This window comes from Oryctolagus cuniculus, chromosome 5 (assembly GCF_964237555.1).
Source record: "Oryctolagus cuniculus chromosome 5, mOryCun1.1, whole genome shotgun sequence".
NCBI lineage: Eukaryota > Metazoa > Chordata > Mammalia > Lagomorpha > Leporidae > Oryctolagus > Oryctolagus cuniculus.
The window spans coordinates 3,006,966-3,028,929 of record NC_091436.1 but is presented as its reverse complement, the minus strand read 5'-3'; the positions used below and the strand labels follow the sequence as shown (position 1 = coordinate 3,028,929).

The window sequence follows — 21,964 nt, the reverse complement described above, 5'->3', positions numbered from 1 at the left end:
CGCCGGCCAATCAAGTCCACCCCCAAGCACCAGCAGAGCTTCGGCCACAGTCCACTGGCGCAGGGGAACGAGATCTTGGGGGACCCGGCCGCGTCTGGGAGGCAGGCAAGCTGGGGGCGGCCCGGCCCTGCCCTGCCCAGGCTCCCGGGAAGGGGCTGCAGCCTAAAGGCGGCTGAGCAGGGCCAGTGGGCCAGGACCAGCCCCAGGCCACGACTAGCGGCTTGACCTCGGGTACCCGGGAGCTGCGGGTCAGCTGGGACCGCAGAGTGAGCAGCACTTGGGAGCAGGAAGCCGAAAGGGCCACCTCAGAAGAGAATCTGCCAGGAGAAGGCGCCGCGGAAACGCGCTCCCGATCGAGGAGCAGACAAAGGCGCGGGTGCGCACGCGGTGGACGGTGGCGCCCGAGCCGCGCTCCGGGCCTCGGGGAGCCGCGCCCGGCCAGGCTGGCGCCGGAGCCGCCCGCTGCCCCACGGGTGCGACCTCTCGGACCGCGAGGCGCTCCCACCCGGCCCCGCCCGGGGCTTCCGTCCTCACCCTGCTCGCCCTCCATCCACCGCAGCGGCGAATCCCGGTGCGCGCCGGGCGCCTCTCTCCTTAGTCTCCCGCCTGCCTCTTTCCCTCCAGCGCAGCTCGACGTTCAGTTTTCTGCTCGATCTCGTCCCCGGCCCCTGTGACATGCCTGCTGTCGCCCCTGCCCCGGCGCGCCCTCAGCCCCCCGCCCGCGAGTGGCCAGGCGGAGCGGCCCCGCACGGTCGGCCGGGAGCGCGTCTGGCGGGTGGGAACCGGCGGCGTCTTTTCCACGCTAGCGCCCCATTGTGCTTCCTTTCCCTCACAAACACGACCCCCCGCGAGCCCCCAGGCTCCACACCAAGTGGAATCCGGGCGGAGGAGTGAGAGGTGCACCCGCCGCCACCGGGCGAGTCCACGGCCACTGCGGGGAGGGGCCCGGGACGCCGGCACAGCCCCCCCGGGGAAGGGCGGATGTCTTCACTCCTGGAGGCGCAAGGCTGCGGAGCCGCGGCCGCAGGACCGCCAGGTGGAAGAAAGCGTGTTTCACCCCCAGCACAAAGTTGAGCGTAGAAAGCCGTGCGGGACAGCCGTGGCCGCGAGCAGGGCCGGGGGCCGGGGGCGGGCGGCAGGTCCAGGCGTCCAAGCCCGGCTCCCGCTGCTCTCCCGGTCGCACGCTCAAGCTGGGGGGAGCCCCAGCGTCCCGGCGCTGACGACCGCTCCCGCACGCCCCTGGGGTGCCGACAGCTCCCGGCCCCTCCGGAGAAGGCCGCTGGGCGCCAACCGCCCAGGCACAAGCGCCCTGCCCGCCGCCCGTCCCCCAGGCTCCCTTCCCGCCCGCCCCGGGCGCCGGGACGTGGAGCCAGGCCACTTACTGGGGCTGAGGAAACACTCGGTCAGCCTTCGGAAGCAGCTCGCATTATTAGAAGGTCCATCTTCCATGTCGGGGCCGAAGAGCAGCGAGGCGAGCGCAAAGCCGGCGCCTCCGGGCCGCCGTGGAGTTCGGCCGCCGCCGCCGGGGCCGGGGCCGGGGCCGGGGCCGGAGCAGCCCCCGCCAGCGCCCGGGAAGCCGGGGAAGCCCGCGCGGCGGACGGCCGCGCCAAAGGGAAGCCGGGGCGGCGGCGGCCGCGGCCGCGGCCCGGCGCGGGCTGGGAGCAGCAAGCCGTGGAGCGCAGGCGAGAGGAAGAGCCGCCGCCGCCCGCCGCCGCCGCGGGGACTGCTGCTGGCGGGGACGCTCAGCGGAGCTCTCGCCTCCTGTCCGCCGCCGCCAGCATCGCCGCCGCCGCCGCCTCCCGCCGCCGCGCCCTCCCTCCCTGGGAGACGCACGGGGAGGCGAAAGGCAGACGCGGAGGGGAGAAATGAGGGAGGGGGCAGGGGGGGCGGCGGCCAGAAGTAAGAGGAAGATGGAGAGGAGGAGGGGACGGGGGAGGAGAGGGCGAGCGCGAAGGGAGCGCGGGCAGCCACCCAGCAGCCGCCGAGCGCAGAGAGCGCGCCGGGGCCCCCAGCGGGGCCGGCGCGGCCTGCGGGGGCGGGGGGCGGGCGCGGGGGCGCGGCGCGCTCGGCCCGGCCGCGGCCTGGCCGCTCGGGGGCCGGGCCCGGGCCCGCCGCGCTCCCCCCGCCGGCCGCGCTGCGCCGGGGCTCCGGGCGGAGTTTGCCGGGGCCGGAGCCCGGCTCGTCCCCGGCCGCTGGCAGGGGCGCCTGGGGGCGGGGAGCGGCGAGCTCCTCCGGGCTGGCCATGGCCCTCCTCCCTGGGCCGCGGCGGGGGCAGGCCGCGGGCGGGAGGGGCGCGGCGGGCTCCGCCCCCGCAGGACTTGCCCTCCCCGGCCGGGCGGCCCGAGCGTCCGGCTGGTCCCGCTCGGCCGTCTCGTCCTCCCCTCCCGGTTCAGGCTTCACATCGCGCTCGGAATCCGCGGCGGGTGCGGGAGGACCCGCGGCGGGGGGCGCGTCCTCGGCGGCTGCGCCCGGCTCCCGGCTGGCGCGCACAATCGGCGTCCTCGCCGGCGGGGCGAGGGGCTGCGGAGACGCTGCCTGCGGGCGTGGCGCGGTTCGTGCGCGCTCGGGCGGCTGTGCCTGGGCCACTGCTCCAAAGCGCGCAGAGAAGCGCCGCAGTGCCGCTGCCCGTGGCGGCGGCGGCGGCAGAAGACGCCCACTGGCGGAGAGGGCGCTCCCCACGCCGCCGCCGCCGCTGCCGCCCGCGCCCACGTTGCGCGCCCCGCCGGGACGCGGCCGATGGGCCCCAGGCCCCTGCACCGCCGCGGCCCTCCGCGCGCCGCGAGCTGCTTGGCCGGCCGGCGGGCAAAATACCAGCCGGGGGTCTGCGGGGCGTTGTCCCAGCTGGGGCAACTTTCGGGATTCTGAACCCGCAGCCCTGCAGCTGCAGCCGCTGCGGGCTCCCGGGCCAGCCACGTCGGCCTGTGGGTCGCCCGAGCCAGGAGTCATCCTGGTGGCCGGCCAGCAGCTCCAAGGGAGCTGCGCTCAGTCAAAACTCCCAGGAGGAGAGTTGGAACTCGGACGTTTGCTGATAGTTTAGGCAACTCCGGGTGCTTCCCACAATCCTAAGGTTTGGAGGAGGTTTTGTCCCCAGCACTCGCTGTCCCATCCCCACTTTCAACGGAGCTGAGAGTGCGCACGCCCGGTTTGCCCCGCAGGGGTTACAGAATGGGAGCGCGGCTATAGCTGGAGGGTAACCAGGAGACCTTCGCCTCCAAACTGAAACCCCCTCGCCCACTGTGGCTCTCCTGGGACCCTGCCGTCCCCTGATTCTGCCAAGAATCCAGACAGTTGCTGTGGAAGGGAAATGTGGCGCCCAGCAGGCGCTCGGAAGGAGGAGGCGCGCGAAGTTTGGGAAGTGGGAGCGCTGGAGCGCACGCAAAGATGCGCAGGTGTCTGCGCCGGGTGGGTGCAGGCGGCTGGGCCCCCGAGGCGGGCAGGGCCTGTGGGGGCGGTGCCCTTGCTGCCCCACGGTGGGCCGGGCGGGCCGGACTCCCTGTGGTGTTGCCCGCAAGCCAAAGGGCTGGGCGTCACCCGAGCTCCAGGCGTGCGCCCAGGCCCCCGCGGACAGAAGGTCTCCAGCTCCCGGCTTGCTCCCAGCCGCGCCCTCCGGGTCTCCTTCAAACTCCAGATTCACGACTCTTGTTTGAAAGCGTGCTTTAGAGACATCGTTAGCACTGCCACCAGCTCTGGCCCAGACCCGGACAGCGGGAAAGGGCGCACTCGCGTTTGCTCCAAGCGGAGCAGGTGGGACTCTGGGGCCACGGCGCGGCTCCTGCCCCCAGGAAACTCCACGGCGTCCCCGCGTCTCCCAGGCTGACTCTGGGTGTCGCAAGTCCGGCTGCCAGCTCTGACACGCGTAGGATCCGAATCCCTTGGTTTGTGGGACAAGAGAAGGATTGCGGCGGATCTTACCTCGCCAGGGCAAGAGGGGACGGCGCCTCCGTCGATTTTGCTTTTTTTATATACTCCTCCCACCCCACCCTCAGGAGGAAAAGCCGGAAAGATGGAGCGCGCTGCCCAGGCTTGGGCTCCGCTGCTGCCCCCATCACCGTCATCTGTGCGGAGGCGGAGTGGACGCGGTGGGCGCGGTCCCCGGGGGCCGTCCACGCTTTGCGGGAGGACTAGCTTCTCGGCCAGCGTTTAGGGGGTCCTTCCCTCACAAGCAAAATGTTTCTCCTTGCCAGGGGGGTTTCCCTAGTTGTATTTTTGGATTCGTGAGGGCGAGTTTGCAGCTCCAGGAAAATACGCATTTCACTTGGGTCCCAACCACCTGGTGGGCGCAGCGAGGCGAGCAAAGGCGTCAAGCCCGTGTCCCGCGGGCCTCCGTTACACCCGGGCGCAGACTGTGGGATCCTCACGAACCCTGTCCCGGGCTCCGCCTTCTTCCTGTCCGTATGTCCTTCTCCTCTCCAGCGCTCCCCTGGACAAAGCAAAGATCGCAGAGCAGCACAACGGACTAGGGGCACGCAGGGGAGATGCTTTCTGACCGACAACGGAATTCGGGTCAGGGCTGTCCCGACCCCAAATGAGAGTCCACGTTTGTGAATAGAAACCTAATCCGTGTTCAGCCGCTTTGCCTTCTTCTGGGAAATCCCACGTGCGGGTGGAGAACGCGCGCGCGCGCACACACACACGCACTGCCGCTCTGCCCCTCTGCCTTGCGCAGGTGTCCCACACCTGTTGAACGCGTTTCTTCTTTACTTCCCCTTCGCCAGCGTGTACCAGGAAAGGGCAAAGTCTGTGTCTCCCCCAAACTGTGTCGTGACTCCAAACCTGTCCAGAACAAGCCGGCCAGCGCAGGGCTCTCTGTGAGAGCCAGGGGACCGCAGCGCAGGCGCTGGAGTTAGGAAGAGTGAGGCGTCCTCCTGGGGAATCACTCTTTGCTGAGGCGACGCCGGCCGGGTCGCGGGGACTGAGAACCGGAAGAACAGTAAGATGGCAATGAAGAACCGGTCAGGGGCCAGACACCGGGTACGCAGGACGGAGCTCAGCGTTGTCAGAGAAGGGAAGGCTTGGTCGCCACCGTTTGCCAAGGAAGATGACCAGGGAAGTTCCGTGCAGACAGTGAAACCCTGCATAGTGGACCCGTAAACCATAAGTTGATTTAAATTCTCCAGACTTTCTTCACACGTTTAGATGAGGTTAACTCTATATTACCTTCAGCATTTTATTCCTAAAAATGCATTTTTAGGAGATGACACCTGCCTAATCACTACCTAATTTGGAACATATGATCTTAAAAAAACAATTAAAAACGTGGATCAAGGGAGAGCCCAAGACATTTTTAAAGACTCTTTTCCTCAAAAAATTGTAAGCCTTCTTTATGATAATTTAACCATGCACCCCTTTTAATAACCTAACAGCTAGATTCCTAACATGAATTCACATGGTGAATATTCTGGGAACGTTTTGGCAAACAAGCAGGACTATGTCTCAACTGATTTTGTTTTACAGCAGTCATTAGTAGGACTCACAGCTGTCACTGATTCTTGAAAACTACCTCTCTATAAGTATAAAAATAAAAATTAAATGTTGAACTTGTCTACTAATAGAAATAAAATCTATTTTAAAGGCATTTGCTTTTACATTGTTAAAACATTTTGTAATTTATTTTAAGTATACAGCAAAATAACCCATAAACAGTGGACGTTGTTCCCAAGCTCAATCAGAACATGTGAATTTACATGTCAGACCTTCAGTGTCACAGCCAGTAGGTTATGAACATATATGCCGTTCAAGTGTGGTATGTCCTGTCACACAAATTCTCTGCATGCTAGTAAGATAATTTATTCACCATCTGCTAAGTTAAAAGGAGTTCAGCTTCCAGGCGTTCATTCAGCTGCTCCCAAGCTCACTACTGGTTGTAAGCTTCTCTTTCCAAGAGCTCTCCTGCAATCCTTCTCGCCCCGATCTTACCCCAGCCCCACAGCTCTGTTGTCGCCTTTCCTGGAACGCAGGTGTTTTGTCTGCACATGTTAACATGTTGCATTACATTTCCTAAGAAGAGATCAAAGGCACACGTAATTGGCATCAACGATTGTGTTTTAAACAGCTTGGCATCCGGAGTCCTACCTCTCTTATCATTCATAACCTTTAAAAAAGGTCAGCATACCGCAGGCACTCAATAATTGCTATCCTTCTTGTCCCCTGCATGCCAATACCTTACAAATTTCAACTACTGTTGATGCTAACCAATCTTGACTGAAGTGAGGGGTACATTCTTAAGGTATTACCACAGTCAAGCCTAAAATGCCCCAAGGTCATTATAATTTTAGTAGGAAAATATTATCGTCAATACACTGAATGAGACAGTCTTGAAAACAGACTAAACATTAAAAAAAAACTTCAATTACCACTACTATTCCTAGAATTTCAATTCCAAGTAAGTTATTTTTATGAATTCAAACAAATTAGCTATGAAACAAATTCCTATTTTATTATCACTTGATTGTGTTACAACACAAGTAAAAACCAGTGGAGGTTATATGATTCTTAATTTAATAAACAGTAAAATAGTATCTAATTTTCAAATATGAATATAATATACTAGTATCAACTGTTAGAATATATTTAATAGTAGGTGGTGGCTAAAATAGGCATGTTCCAAATCATCTTCAGTAATTATTCTATCTGAGAAAGGGGGTTTTCCATTTTTTGATTCAAATAACATCCCAGTAGGAATTTTTGCAAATAAAGAAGAACATTTAATTCCCTCTTGACGTAAGCATGATGTCTGTGTGTATGTAGCCCTGGGGATCACAGCACTATTGGGTTTCTAGAATAGATTCTAAGTTCTTGTGCTAAGCAACCGAGTATCAGTTCTCACAGGTCACGCTCCATTCTATGCCACAGAACTCCATTTCAGAGATGTTGCCATTAAAAAATGTCAAAGTCATGAGTATTTCTAGAGTGCCGAAAATCCTCTGTTCTCAAAACCCGATACCCATCAGAAGACAATCGTGAGTTCTGCTTCTAACCTGTGCTTTCCATAGACTTCAACAAGTCAGGTCTAGGAACTTTCTTTGACTTTGTCTTAAGAATCAGAGGAAAGGAGCGTGAGAGAACTGTATCTCAAAATAATAATAAAATAAGGCTGAAAGAAAGTGTTCTTGTGGATGACTGACGTCCGGGTGAAGCACTGGAGTGGAAGGGAACCAAGAGGACATTAGTGATCTGAGGGTTTGGTTTCTAATGGGTTCCACGGGCTGAAGTCACGGCAGACAGCATGTCCTGTTCTCCACAAATGTCCTCCACGCAAAGGAACATCCAGGGTCAGCCAGAGCTGCCTCCACCCCACTGTGCTGACTGATCATGGTGTGATGTTGGATCCTGTAGGTCAGCATGGTTTGGAATAAGCAGGTCTTCCTCTACCACTCAAGGATCTTTGCCGTGAAAACACTGTCAATGTGAATAACCAGGCCAGGTTTTCACAAGGGGCAAGGACATGTACATGATGTGTCTGAGGTAGTTATGGAAAAAGAAGGAACTTTGGCTTTTCCAGATGTGTCTCAAAAATAAGGACCAGTATGGCTCACTTCTCCTTCCTATTAATCTCAGAAAGAAAAAAGAAAGAGAGGGAAGGGAAGGGGAGGGGAGGGGAAGGGAGGGGAGGGGAGGGGGAGAAGGGAAGGGATGAGGTGGGGTGGGGAGGGGAGGGGAGGGCTGAGGTGGGGAGGGGAGGGGTGAGGAGGGGAGGGAAGGGAAGGGATGGGGTGGGGAGGGAGGGGAGGGGAGGGGAGAGGGGGAAGGGAAGGGGTGAGGTGGGGAAGGGGGTGGAGGGGAGGCAAGGCACAGTCCAGGCACTCAGAGCATTGTTCCTGCAGACCAGAACTGAAGGGTGTCGCTCCCCGTCTTCGTGGAGGAACGACACAGGACCCTGCGCTGTTCTTCTGTCTGCTCGGCCCTCCCCGGGTTTGCTGCTGGTTCTTCCCGGGTTGGCTACTGTCCCTTCCACCTCCGTGGAAGGGCGGTTCCCCCTGGCCACTTTCCCCACTTCCGCAGGGGAGTGGCACACCACCGGCCGGCTCTTCTCGGGGGCTGCACGGGTTCCCTTCAGCTAGATGTTCCCCATAGATGTTTCTGGTGAATGCCGTCTCTCTCCTCCTTTATAGTCCTCCTCCGCCAATCCTAACTCGGCTGCCCACACGCCGAGTACGCCGCTCTCCAATCAGGAGCAAGTCCTACAGTTTATTGGTTGAACTGGAGGCAGCTGTGCGGAAGCTGTTTACTTCTCTCCCAGCGCCATATTGTGGGAGAGCAGATGCATAGAATAAGTCTTAATTCCAGTAACTTAGTCCAGTCCGGGCTGCTCCCCACAGGAGAGCAGATGCATAGAATAAGTCTTAATTCCAGTAACTTAGTCCAGTCCGGATTGCTCCCCACAGGAGAGCAGATGCATAGAATAAGTCTTAATTCCAGTAACTTAGTCCAGTCCGGATTGCTCCCCACAAAGGGACACTTAAGGACATGGGGCTGAGGCAGGGTTCATTCACTTGGGTGAATTGTTTGGATGCCAGGCCTGGACTTCTAAGGATGACAGCTTTCAAAGGGGAGAAAGCAACTCTTTTTTTGTGCTGAGCTTTGTCTTGTTAAAGCGCCAACAGGAAGAAGGAGAGGGCTACAGTAGCCCAGCCCTCTTGCCATTGAGGTCCCACTGACGCTGTCAGACACTGTGTCCAGGCCACGCTTTCAAAGGCTTGGATTTTCTGGTATGGAGACCTAAGTCCAGACCGACTCAGCCTTTTCACATGGACCCTCATGAGGAAGAGAGCCCTCAGAAGCCACAGGATCGGCGGCGTTTTCCCAGCATTCCTCGTCTCAGTTTCACAGAGAGCAAGAGAACTCTGCCAACCTGGGTCAGATGGGAGTTGAAAGCAGGGGAGTTGACCCTGGGCAAAGCACCTGGAGAATGGCTCGTCAATTTCTTTTCTTTGGTTCTGAAATTGGAGTTGAGTAAGGCACTGTTGACAGTAGGACATTTCCTCTCCCTCTCCCCCAACCCTGGGGACTCTTGGCGCTCCTGTTCTTCTCCAACAGTGGAAGATTCGCCTGAGCAGTAATCCACAGGTGCTCCAGTGTTTCAGACAGAGTGTAGCCAACAGGCACGGCGTGACAGCCGAGTGCTGCGGAACCTCCTGAACTCAGATGGACTCTTCGCTCGAATCCATGTCTCCAGGTCAGTGATGGTGACCCCTTTCTCCTGCATCCAGCATGACCAATTCTGGTAGAGATTTTCAGTGGAAGTTTCCAGAAATCCCCACTCAGGAGTCTTGTATTCCTGGCACACGATGCCTTCTAGCCTTCAAAATAATTCTTAATAAAAATTCTCACCCCTTTCAAATAACCTGCTATTTGTAACATATATATATATGTTATAATATATATATAACATATAACATAATCCCTAGTTGAAAAAAATATTAAAAATCAGATCATTCTCTGACCTTGACCTACCCACAATAGACCTCAGTGTCACCTCCTACTTATTGTGAGACATCATCCGCTGTACCCTGAGAACCCCGGGTTGAAGGTCATGATGACAGTGAGCAAGACCCGTTCAAAGCTGACAGAAGACCACACCCAGGCGGAACACCACTGAAGTACTTGCTGGTTTTGCTTTCCATGTCCTATTGGTCATCTCTGAAAGGAGCATCTGGCCCATGCCCAGGAATGTGCCCCTGTGGTTGAGCTGGGCAGGAAGGCACATCTGGGAGGCTGCTTTTGCAGGGAGCCAGAAGAGGCAATCAGGCTAAGGTGGCTCCTGGCACATCAAAGGGCAAAAGCTTCAGGCAGGCCAACAGTTGGTGCATCCAGGGTAGATGTTGTACAAGCTCTCTTCCCCACTGTCTGATGCAGGCTCTGGTCCTACACGGAGCATCCTGATCCAAGGACATTTGTTTGATTGCACATAGGCTGACATTTCCCTAATACACTTCTTAGCCTGACTCACAAGTGCATTTGAATGGAACACAAGAAACCAAGGATGGCTTTAAGGCAAGGATGGCTCTAAGGCAATCGGTCTTAGTCTCCATTCAACAGCTGCTGCTGTTTTGCCCACCCCTACCACAAAGATCGTAACAATAGGTGCACTGAGAAATACAATGTAACATCATTAGCTTACATTCAACTCATTTGATACCAAATTTAGGCAATGCTAACATGTGCATACCGAATGACTCTCTTACTTGATTAAAAAAATGGAATTGAATGATGAAAAGTCAGCCAAAAATCACAGGGACTGTTATCTGATAATCTCATATAATTGACAAATAAATCATAATATAATAAGCTTATTGAAAAATGAATATTTCCTATGAATGTTTTTCACTAGTTTCCGGGTTTACTGAGAGCAATGGCATTGTTATACAGAAACTATGCAGGTTAGGAGTGGTAGTGATGGCCACTGACTAAACTGAGGTCTTCAGCTACTGTAAGCTGCCAGCATTCTGCAAACCTCTAGTGAAGAATAAGCACTCAGGGGCTAGAGCTGTGGCGTAGTAGATTAAGGCTCTGCCTGCAGCAAGGACATCCCATATGGGCTCTGGTTTGAGTCCCAGCTGCTCCTCTTCTGATACAGCTCTCTGCTGTGGCCTGGGAAAGCAGCAGAGGATGGTCTAAGTGCTTGGGCCCCTGCACCCACATGGAAGACCCGGAAGAAGCTCCTGGCTCCTGGCTTTGGATCAGCCCAGCTCCAGCCAATGTGGCCTTTTGGAGAGTGAACCAGCAGATGGAAGACCTTTCTGTCTTTCTCTCTCCCTGTCTGTAGCTCTACCTGTCAAATAAATAAATAAAATATTTAAAAAATTATTCAAGAAAATTGAGAAGCTAAAGTGGAATGGGGCCCTCCAGATGAGTATGGCAGACAGAAGGGGTGTCGACCACATTATCTGTAGCTGCACGATGTCTCTGCTGATGAGGATCACGTTGCACTGCCTTCTAAGATTTGGGGTGCAGTAAGTGGGCACACTTTACATACCCGTGGCCTGAGTCATCTGACCCACCTTTCAGATGAGACGGCTGGGTGAGGAGACTAATTTCAGAGGTTTTCAGTCTATCAACATTAAGCCACCTGTTTTGGCAAGAAGTTCTCAATTTTTGAAGAATCAGGAGCAAATGGTCTTTGACATACTTTCCCAAAGTCTGCTCGCCTTTCTAAATATTATCCAGTGAGAGGCTAGAGCAATTTTTCTTCTGTTTTTTTTTTTTTTTTAACTATTTGATTAAATTTTCTAGCCCTCTTCCTCTGATTGGTAAACACGATAATTTTATCTTTTAGGCATATAGTGAGCACTCTGCATGATCACAGAGTAAGTACCAAGGCACCTCAAGAAGTTCATGGAAATGGACTGCAGAGATAAACTTATTTTGGTGCAAATAACTTTTGAAATCTGTAGATATGAGGAGTCTGCAAAAAGTTCATGAGAAATGTGTATTATGAAAAAAACTGCATGGATTTCAAATTCTTTTGCATTCAACCAGATCTTTTTTTCAATTCTGTTTTTCTCACCAACTGTTTGATGTGCCCTCATATAACCTCTGAACAGCCTGAATCCTACACAGGAATGAATGAGCACGAACTCCACTTACACAGCCACTTCTGAGGGAAGTCAGCCCAGGAAGAGAAAATAAATTGCTCCTTCTGTCCCCTTCATTCTGGTTATTTTGTATATCTCTCTGGGAAGTTTTCATTATGACTCTACCCAAAGACTCAATTAATTCACTCTCATCACGACTCATAGTAGTCCTAGAGGCAGTTTTTATTAGTTTCTTTTTAAAAAGATTTACTTATTTGAGAGAGAGAGAGAGAGAGAGAGAGAGAATGAGCCAGCCAGGTCTTCCATTAGCTGGTTCACTCCCCAAATGTCCATAACCTCCCAGGCTGGCCCAGGCCAAAGCCAGGAGTCTGGAGCTCCAGCCTGGTCTCCCACATCGGTGGCAGGGGCCCAAACACTTGGGCTATCCTCCACTGTTTTCTCCAATGCATTGAGCAGGAAGCTGGGTCTGAAATGGAGCTGCTGGGACTTGAACCCAGGCTCACATGGGGTTCCGGCATACGAGGCCTAGAGGCAGCTTTAGAAACTAAGATTTAGGCCCATTTCACAGATTTTGTACATAAGGATCACAAAATTGATTTAATTAGAAAAAGGCAGCTTTTGAGGACAAATTAGAGATTTGGATGCCATCTTTAAATATTTACATGATGTACTTTATTTTCTGAGTCAGTACCCCCAGGTTTCTGTGTTTATTCAAATTCACTGGGGCCTCAAAATTCTCTTCCATAGGAAAAGCAAGTTGCCACGTGGAGTTGTCCTGTCTAAACTGTTTAAAGCACAGGAGGCCGGCACCGCGGCTCACTGGGCTAATCCTCCGCCTTGCGGCACTGGCACACTGGGTTCTAGTCCCGGTCGGGGCACCAGATTCTGTCCCAGTTGGCCCTCTTCCAGTCCAGCTCTCTGCTGTGGCCCGGGAAGGCAGTGGAGGATGGCCCAAGTGCTTGGGCCCTGCACCCCATGGGAGACCAGGAGAAGCACCTGGCTCCTGGCTTCAGATAAGCGTGATGCGCCGGCTGTAGCGCGCCGGCCGCGGCGGCCATTGGAGGGTGAACCAACGGCAAAAAGGAAGACCTTTCTCTCTCTCTCTCTCTCTCTCACTGTCCACTCTGCCTGTCAAAAAAAAAAAAAAAAAAAAAGCACAGGAACATATGCTGTGAAAATATATCCCATCTGCTTTCAGTCAAGCCTTTTTCTGAAGCAACTATAAAATACAGGTGAAGTCCCATCTAGTTTTTTGAAACCCAGTTTAAACAAACCCAGTATCAATACGTTTCAGAAGAGAGATCAATACAAGCAGGGAAACCTGTGAGGCACTCAACTCTCCCCATGAACACTGAAGACTGTGTCCTGCCGTTAGGACTTGGTTCTATCCATAAGAAAGATTTCCAAAAGTTTACCAAATTCACTTGCTACATAAAGAGTTGCATGCTTCATTTATCTCTTACACTGGTTTAAAGCAATACCTTTTAGCTTGACCAATGCCTTTAAAAATAATCTCAGGGATTCTCTGTGGGCGACTGGGGTTGTCAGTGTTTGCTGGGTACAGAAGAATATCACCTCTTTCAATAAGGCCCCTGCTGCTCCTGCTACCCTTAGCAGTTAGGCCTGGGATGAACCACTTAAGAAGTCCTAGTGCTGTCACATCCAGGTGAACTGACTCAGAGAGTGATCATGCGAACAGGATAATTCATTAGAAATGAATACTGCAGGTTCCCCAGAGTGCCCAAACCCTCCCGGTGTATCTCTGTGGAATTCCGTGTGCCTGTGTTGTGGGGTTGGGAGAAGGCCCAAGCCTGGGTCCGTGGGCATCGTTAGCTACTTCCAGTGTCAAAGAATCAGTTTATGCATTTGCTTTTATTTTCTCCTAGTGTAACTGCTATCAGTTTCAGCTGTTGATTCTCACCACACATTGGTTTTTGCGTGTTTTTGTGATGTGCATTTAGCTCCTTTGTCTTCCAGTCTTTCTTCTTTAATATCGAAGGCATTTCTGTCCACTCCCCTCCCTGAGATGAGCATTCAGGGACCCCATTAAATTTTCCCTGGCTCATAAGTTTCTAAATGGTTTGAATTTAATTTATAACATTCTCTTTGATCTGTGAGATTCTACAGAAGTGTGTTTTATTTCCCAAATAGTTGACATTTTCAGCTACATTATTATTATTATTATTGCATTATAGTAAAAGAATAGGACCTGTAATATCTCTATTCTTAGATTCTGTGAAAAAGTGTTATTGGTCAGGGCGCAGCAGGTTACCACCCTGGCCTGAAGCGCCAGCATCCCATATGGGCACTGGTTCTAGTCCTGGCTGCTTCTCTTCCGATCCAGCTCTCTGCTATGGCCTGGGAAACTGGTGGAAGATGACCCAAGTGCTTGGGCCCCTGCACCCACGTGGGAGACCCAGAAGAAGCTCCTGGCTCCTGGCTTTGGATCAGCTCAGCTCTGACCGTTAGGGCCATCTGGGAGTGAACCAGTGGATGGAAGACCTCTCTCTGTCTCTACCTCTCTCTGTAACTCTGTCTTTCAAATAAAAAATAAAATAAGTCTTAAAAAAAAAAAAAACAGCGTTCTTCATGTTCGCACCTATGATAAAACTTTATAAAGGCCCCACATTGAGGGGAGGGGGGGATCAGAGCCGGTCAGACTCACGCAGAAGCAAAGACTCAAATTTGTATTCTGGAGACAAATCGCTTGCCCATTGCGTCTTTGGACAAAACAGAGAATTCTGAGCCTCGTTTTCCACCTGTAAAATGAGAGCGGTAGCAAAATGCACCTCTCAGTGTTGCTGTGAAAGTTACCTGGGATAAGATTGGGCAAAAATGCCAAGAATGGTCCCTGGCATGCAGCAAGCACTCATAAACAGCAATGTTGGGTAATAATAATAATAATAATAATAATAAAAAGCACGCTTTGTCTCTGCCGTCAGAACAGGCCTGGTTCTGAATTTGATCTGCCACGTCCTGGGTGCTCTCAGCCACGTCACTGCACACTGAGTTTTCTGGCGATGGACAGTGGAACACCTGGACAGTGGGACACCTGGACAGTGGGACACCCGGAGGCAGAGCTGTCGGGCTTCGGGGACCATGCAGGGAACGGCAGAGAGCCGACACCCGGCTGGGACCCACTGTGCAGTGACACGACCCACACTGACCTGGATTCTCACTGATGGCCTTGCAGCCTAGCTCATCACTCCTGACAGAAGCTGGCGAAGTTACAGCCAAGAAGGGTGGATGGAAGGCACCCGCAGCTCACAATGCCGCGGCCGTGACCGCTCCTCCACACCAGAGCACGGAGGCAGAACTGACACAGCCACCCCTGGGTTCTGTGAGGCTGGCTTCCAGCACTAACGTCACATCGGGGTTTTCCTGCGTGCTGGGGGCATTTCATCCCCGATTCTTTTAGCCACTGGAAGACCGGTGTCATCTGAGGGGTTTCATTATCCACCGGGAGGCCTCACCCCGTCTCTGAGACTTTGCTGTTATTATCCTAACGCCCGTGGTGTGACCAGCCCACTGCACTGCCTGGACACTTTGTTCTGAGTGGAGGGATCTAAGCCTCAAGCTGGAGTTTTCAGTGGCAGCCACCCCAGTGAGGAGGAGGAGGAGACACCCAAATAATCTGCATTGGAAAACCAGCGGATTTTCTCCTGAGTCTGCCCTGAGAATCTGGCTGACTCAGTAATGCGAGTTTATTATTCTGCAAACAGGCAAACCTTATGTACTTTTCCAAGCCTGAGTTTTAAGCACCTGCTTTGATTGCTTCTCGTTTTGGAAGACACGTGTGAAGCAAAAAGACTAAAACGTTAAACTGCACATTTCATCCTTGTAAAATATAAATGGGGCTGCATGCTGCTGAGACGTGAGCAGTGTTGATGCACAGGCCTATAAATTAGGGTTTGTTTTTATTTAATAAGATAAGAGTGTTTTATTCCCTGTCTACTCTAGATATTAAGAAAGAGGAAGAAGCCTTTAAAAATTAAGCTCATTTTTATATATGTGTATTCTATATTTAGTTAAAATACAATCATTTAAAATCTTATGGGTGAGGGCCGGCTATGTGGTGTAGTGGGTAAAGCCACCACCTGTGACACTGGCATCTCATGTGGGTGCCAGTTTGTATCTTGGCTGTTCCACTTCTGATCCAGCTCCCTGCTAATGGCCTGGGAAAGCAGTGGAAGATGGCCCATGTGCTTGGACCCCTGCACCGACATGGGAGACCTGGATGAAGCTCCTAGCTCCTGGCTTTGGCCTGACTAATGTGGCCAGCTGGGGAGTGAACCAGCAGATGGAAAATTCTCTCTCTCTCCTTCCCTCCCTCTCTCTCTAAGTCTGCCTTTCAAATAAATATTTAAAAAAATCTGATAGGTGAGTCCTCTCCCAGGGTGTTTGTGTGTGAGGCGCTGCTGACAGAAAAGCAGTGGAACCTCCACCAGGCCAATGAGGGGAAACGAGAAACGGTCAGCGAGCGACTCGGGGTAGTGACTGCCAAGCCTTAGGTCCCACTGCAAAACGCATCCATTCACTCATTCATTCAGCACCTGCCACGCACCAGGTACGATTCTAGGCTCTTGGAAAACATGATGGAGGCAAAGGACCTGCTCCCATGAAGCTGACGTCCAAGGACAGAGACTACAAAGCATCCAGCAGCCTCATTAGGTAAACAGTGCCAGCAGGAGGGGCAGGGCCCTGTGAGCTGGTGGCTCCCCCACTCTGGAAGGAGGAGAGTGGAGAAGGCTCCAGGAGAAGGGACACGGCTCAGGGATGGTCGCCAAGGGAGCGGCCCCCCAGCCGTGGACTGCGTGAGGCCCCGGGACCTGGCCTCTCAGGCTGTGTGCAGCGGGGAAGCATTGCTGGACCACGTCTCTGCACTCGTGTGTTTGAGAGCCACCACGTGTCGTGTGCGTCTTTCCGCTGAATTGTTGTGGAAAGGCACGGGCACCACGGGCTGGCAAGGGGGCAGGGTACGCTGTCGCCCCCTCCTGGGTGAGGACGGGCTGGCAACCTTGGGAGGCAGCAAAACTCAAGGGAGCTGAGGGTGACCCAGACCCAACCGCAGGGCCAGGACTCGCTCATTCCCGAGAAATGCGTCTGTTCTGAGAACAACTTCCGAAGGAAAAGTGCAGCTGGAGTGACCTGCTGTCTCCTCCCAATTGTTTGCGACGTTGCCGCAGAGGCTTTGCAGAGGAGGCCAGCATGGAGACCGGCTGACTGAGCAAAGCAGAGGAGCGCATTGTGAGTGTGCTCTATCCACTCAGCTGAAGGCCTTCAGAGCAAACTCTGGGCAAGCCTTTGGCATAGCGACGCACATCACTTCTTGGGACACCTGCATCCCATATCAGAGTGCCTGCTTCGAATCCTAGCTGCTCTGCTTCCAATCCAGGTTCCTGCCAATGTGCAGCAGAAGATACCCAAGTACTTCGGCCTTTGTCACCCACGTGGGAGACTCAGATGGAGTTCTGGGCTCCTGGCTTCAACTTGGTCCGGTCCTAGCTCGTGTGTGCATCTGGGGAGTGCACCAGCAGATGGAAGGTCTCTCTCTCTCTCTCTCTCTCTCTCTCTGCCTCTCAAATAAAATGAAAATAAATACATTTTTAAATAATACAAATAACTCTAAGAGGAATGCTGCAGTCCACAAAGGGAGACGGAATCCTGCCTGCAGATGCTGCCACACCCTCACCATCAACTCCTCCCTGCATCTCTGCAGATTTTGACTCAGTGGCACAATTGTGTGAGTCAATTCCTTCCTCTCTCTGTGTGTCCTCACCAGGAAGCTTCAAACAGTCCATGAAAGGCTGGTGTTGTGGCATAGCGGGTAAAGCTGCCACCTGCCAACACTGGCATCCCACATGGCCGCTGGTTTGTCTCCTGGCTGCTCCACTTCCAACCCAGCCCTCTGTTAATGGCCTGGAAAGGCAGAGGAGGATGGCCCAAGTACTTGGGCCCCTGCCACCCACATGGAAGACCTGTTTGAAGCTCCTGGATCTTGGCTATGGCCTGGCCTACGGCTAGCCAGTGTGGCCATCTGGAAAGCGAACCAGCTGATGGAAGACCTCTCTCTCTTTCTGTCTCTTCCTCTCTCTCTGTAACTCTGCCTTTCAAATAAATAAATGCATGTTTAAACAAAAGTTCATGGAAAATGGAATTAAAGGTAATGCACATTTTCCATGAATGCTTTGAAGACCCTTTGTGTGTGTGTTTGTGTGTATGTCCATCTATATATGTATGTCATCTATATGTGTATGGTTTGTATAAAATATGTGTGTGCTAATGTGTATGTAAGTATTGTGTATGTGTGTATGGTGATTTGTATGCACGTTTGTATATATATGTGTATGTGTGTGCTGGTGTATACATGTATGCGTGTGTTTGTGTGTGCTAGTGTGTGTATGTGTGTGCTGCTGTGTGTGTATGTTTGTGTATGTGTGTGTGGTGATTTGTATGCACATTTGTATATATATGTATGTGCTGGTGTGTGTACATGTATGTGTTAGTGTGTTAGTGTGTGCTAGTGTATGACAGGTAGGTGCGTGCATGTGTTTGTGTATATGTGTGTGCTAGTCTGTGTATGTGTGTGTTACTGCATACACATGTGTGTGTATAGATATGTGTGTGGGTATAGTGTGTGTATACTTTCATCTGTGTGTATCTCTTCCATCGCTCCTATTTCTCAGAAGTGAAAAAGCTCCAGTCCCCACCACCAGTTCACTTGGGTTCCAAAGTAAAGTGATTCACCCACGCCCCACGCGCCACTGGTGGAGGCAGGGAAAATCCTTCGTTACACTTTCTGTCCTGACCTCTGATCTGCAGCCAGTGCCTTTGCAGCTCAACCTCAGACTCAGGACTAGACCCAACCTCACCACCCACACTCAGCTCCTCCCTTTCTCTTTCTTTCTTTGTACTGACAGGTTTTGTACATCAGCTCCTACCAAAAAAAAAAAAAAATCCCCTTGAATGATAAATTAGCATGCACATTTCTTTCTGTATGTGGATGAAATTCTATCCTAGCAACAGCGCCAGATCAACTGTCATCCAGCAAGGATCTGGTCTGTTTTCTTCTCAAAGACGATTTGAACCACTCAGACTTTTCCAGATTCCTTTATGTTAAGAAGTGCATTATTAGATGAAAGAAGGCGGGGGGCTGTCTGGTTAAAAAATCCCACTGAAAGGATCCTGGTGGAGATTCTGCATTTCCCTGAGAGTGTTTTGAAGGCGCATTCGCCATGACAGGCACTTCATGCTGGCAGCGTTTGGCCAGCTGAGGCAATGGGGGTTGGAGTGCTCTGCAGAAGGGACTGTCCTACAGAACATCTCAGGTTTTTTTCCAAAACGACCTCACAGGAAGGTAGTGAAGACCAAATTCGTGTAACAGGTGAAGTGGTGAGAGAAGATTGACGTAATTTAGCTCCACTTAAGAATAAAAAATTTATGCAGATTAAGTTTTTCAAAATTTTTGTTTTGACAGGCAGAGTTAGACAGTGAGAGAGAGAGACAGAGAGAAAGGTCTTCCTTCTGTTGGTTCACCCCCCAAAATGGCCACTACAGCCGGCACACTGCGCCAATCCGAAGCCAGGATCCAGGTGCTTCCTCCTGGTCTCCCATGCGGGTGCAAGGACTTGGGCATCCTCCACAGCCTTCCCGGACCACAGCAGAGAGCTGGACTGGAAGAGGAGCAACCGGGACAGAATCTGGTGCCCCGACCGGGACTAGAACCTGGGATGCCGGCGCCGCAGGCGGAGGATTAGCCTAGTGAGCTGCGGCGCCAGCCACAGATTAAGTTTTAGGTTAAACCCAGGTAACCCAATCCTTACCTCAGAGTTATACATGCTAAGTAGTCCTTTATACTGGTAGAAAACAAAGCAGCTTCACAGAGGGAGGGAAGAACCTCCTTGTAACCTGTCAAAGCTGGAGACAGATACCAGGTTCCCAAAGACCACTGGGAAGCATAAATCCTGGATCCTAACCCAGCTTTTACCCCTCCAGCTCTGAAAGCCTGCAGAGCTGACGACGCGTCACAGAAACCCCCCGGCGATGCATGAGCTTAGCAAGCCTGTGAGGAAATACTTTACAATCCCCTTAATGCCAATGTGTGTTGTAGTTCACAGCTGGAGTAAACACAGAAAGACAGACCTATGAAATTGCTGATACTCCAGTGGTGATTCTGCATGGCCCACTGCCACACACACAGTGCCCTCTTTTGTTTTCCTTTAGGACACAGGGCCAGGAGATTTCACGGGTTCAGTTTCAGTGTCCTGGTGGCAATGCTGGAATAGTTTCCACTTTATGGGAATCCAAGATGGCTGAATATAGGGAAGCCACTTTAGCCCCAGGAAAATGCCAGAACAGCCAAGAAAGGACCATGATTCCAGAGGACTGACTGCTGACAGATCACAACAAACACTATTGCATTGACGTGTGCGTGCTGTGGAGTGATGCTGGGTTCCCACAATGGATGGTGCGTGCTGTGGAGTGATGCTGGGTTCCCATGATGGATATTGCGAGTATTTGGGGTCCCATGATGGGAACTGTTGAGTACTGTCTAGTACTCATTATGAATGCTGTTGAGTAATGTTGGGAGAGTTCCCATGACGGGAACTGCTGAGTAGTGTTGAATAGCTGTTATGAGTACTGCTGAAAACCGTTAGGTATCCGTGGTGATTATTGCTGAGTACTGTTGCATATCCTCGGAAGATACTGTTGAGTATTATTGAGTACTCATGGTAGGTACTGTTGAATACTGCCAAGCACCGGTGAGGAGTACTATTGAATATGTTGTATTGGTACCCATAATGGGTGCTCTTGAATATTGTTAAGTACCTGTGCTGAGTACTGCTGAGAACGGCTGGGTACCCATGGTGGGTACATGTTGAGTACTGCTGAGTACTTATGATGGTACAGTCACAGCATTGGAACTGAGATGAAGAAAAATAGAACTCTTTATTCTTTCTTTTAAGGAATATAGCATCAGATAAAGGCAAAACCCCATTAGGGTATTTCCCCTGTAATGTTTTGAGAGTAACACTGCAGCAAAAAAGAGAATCAGGCCAAATATAATATTTTGCAAGCTCTAAAATTTAGGTGAGTAAGTGCCAAAACAAATCAAAAAAGGACCATCACTCAACTGTAGCAGCCTCCCTAGGGAAAATCAGGGTAGCATTACACTCTCCGATTCAGCAGAAGGCAAGCTTCCAGCTACAGTTTGAAGTGTTTTCTCTGGAGATGGGTACGGGACAAAAGATAAATGGAGTTGTGTTTACGTAAATTGACGTGGAACTTGAGTCATAATCTGTAGACATTTGTTAGATAAAGATACAGGAACTTTGGACAATTTCTACCACTGTCTAACAAATACACACAACAATACTTCCTTTCAAAAATACTCATTACCTCCTGCCTAAACACACCTATTTCCTCTTAGGTATTTTCAGGTGGCCAGCTTGAAGAAAATGCTTTTACATGCTAATATCTTTACACTGCTTTGGAGGCTGCAATTCTGAGGACTCTCAAATAATTTGGTAAATTGCGTAGGTAAAGCTCCTAGATGGAACCCACGGGACACTTTCCCTAGCAGCGTGTTATATACCAATCTCCCAATCTCCTTTGATGATAACAATGCCTGCGTCAAGAGAGAGCTGCAGGGATGTGGGTCCACCACAGCCAACATGCCTGGTGATAGCTGTCAGAGTCTGTAGAATTCAGTTGGTTTTCCAGATGGTATAGAAACATTTGCTGTTCAAAACAGAGCTTAAAAACCAGTTTCCTCATACTTAGTTCCATATAGCTATAGAAGAAGATAGAACTTTTCAAAGGAAATGTCAAGACTATATTTTTAGGTCTCAATATTAACCTCAGTAATTATGAAAAAATGTTTCAAGTGTTTGTGCAAGGGTGTGTGTGAGTGTGTGTGTGTTTTCCCTTACAACAATGGTTCAGAATCACCTGGAGAATATCAAAACAGCCCTTGCCCCAGAATTCAGTAGGGTTGGTGCAGAGCGAAGAACTTGTATTCCTTTTCGTAAGTTTTTGCTTCATCGTTGAATGATATATAATAATTGTACATGTTTATGGGATGTGGTGTGATATTTCGCACATTGTATAATGAGCAAACCAGGATAATTTGCATATCCATAACCTGAAATATTTATCATTTCTTTGTGGCAAGAACATCAAGACCCTCTCTTCTGGCTACTGGGACGCACACGTTGCTGCTGATCGTAGTCATCTACAGTGCACCAGGACGCCAGGGCCTAAGCCTCCCTCTGTGTAATCCCGGACCCACGAACCAGCTGCCCCCCTCATCACTCCACACCTACCCCCCCCCAGCCTCTGGTAACCACCATACAGGGACTTCCAAAGGTTTGTGGATAAGCAGAATTAAACAGTAAGTTAATTTCAGTTAAAAGTTTTTTGAAATTACA

General features: G+C 51.8%; 1 protein-coding gene across 5 annotated transcripts in view; it reads right to left on the bottom strand.

The window, feature by feature from the left end:
- Positions 1-21,964, bottom strand: part of PDE10A (phosphodiesterase 10A) — a 631,241-nt gene that overhangs the window by 353,106 nt on the left and 256,171 nt on the right. For 2 of the 5 annotated variants that reach the window (XM_002714982.5, XM_070073291.1), the window contains exon 1: positions 1,383-2,259. The exons of 2 other annotated variants lie outside the window; for them this stretch is intronic. In XM_002714982.5, coding sequence (XP_002715028.3) covers positions 1,383-2,244 — 862 coding nt within the window. In that variant the 5' untranslated portion in view covers positions 2,245-2,259. Of the gene's footprint in view, positions 1-534; positions 566-1,382; positions 2,260-21,964 lie in introns of those variants that run through there. One more of the 5 variants, XM_070073298.1, reaches the window with a different exon arrangement.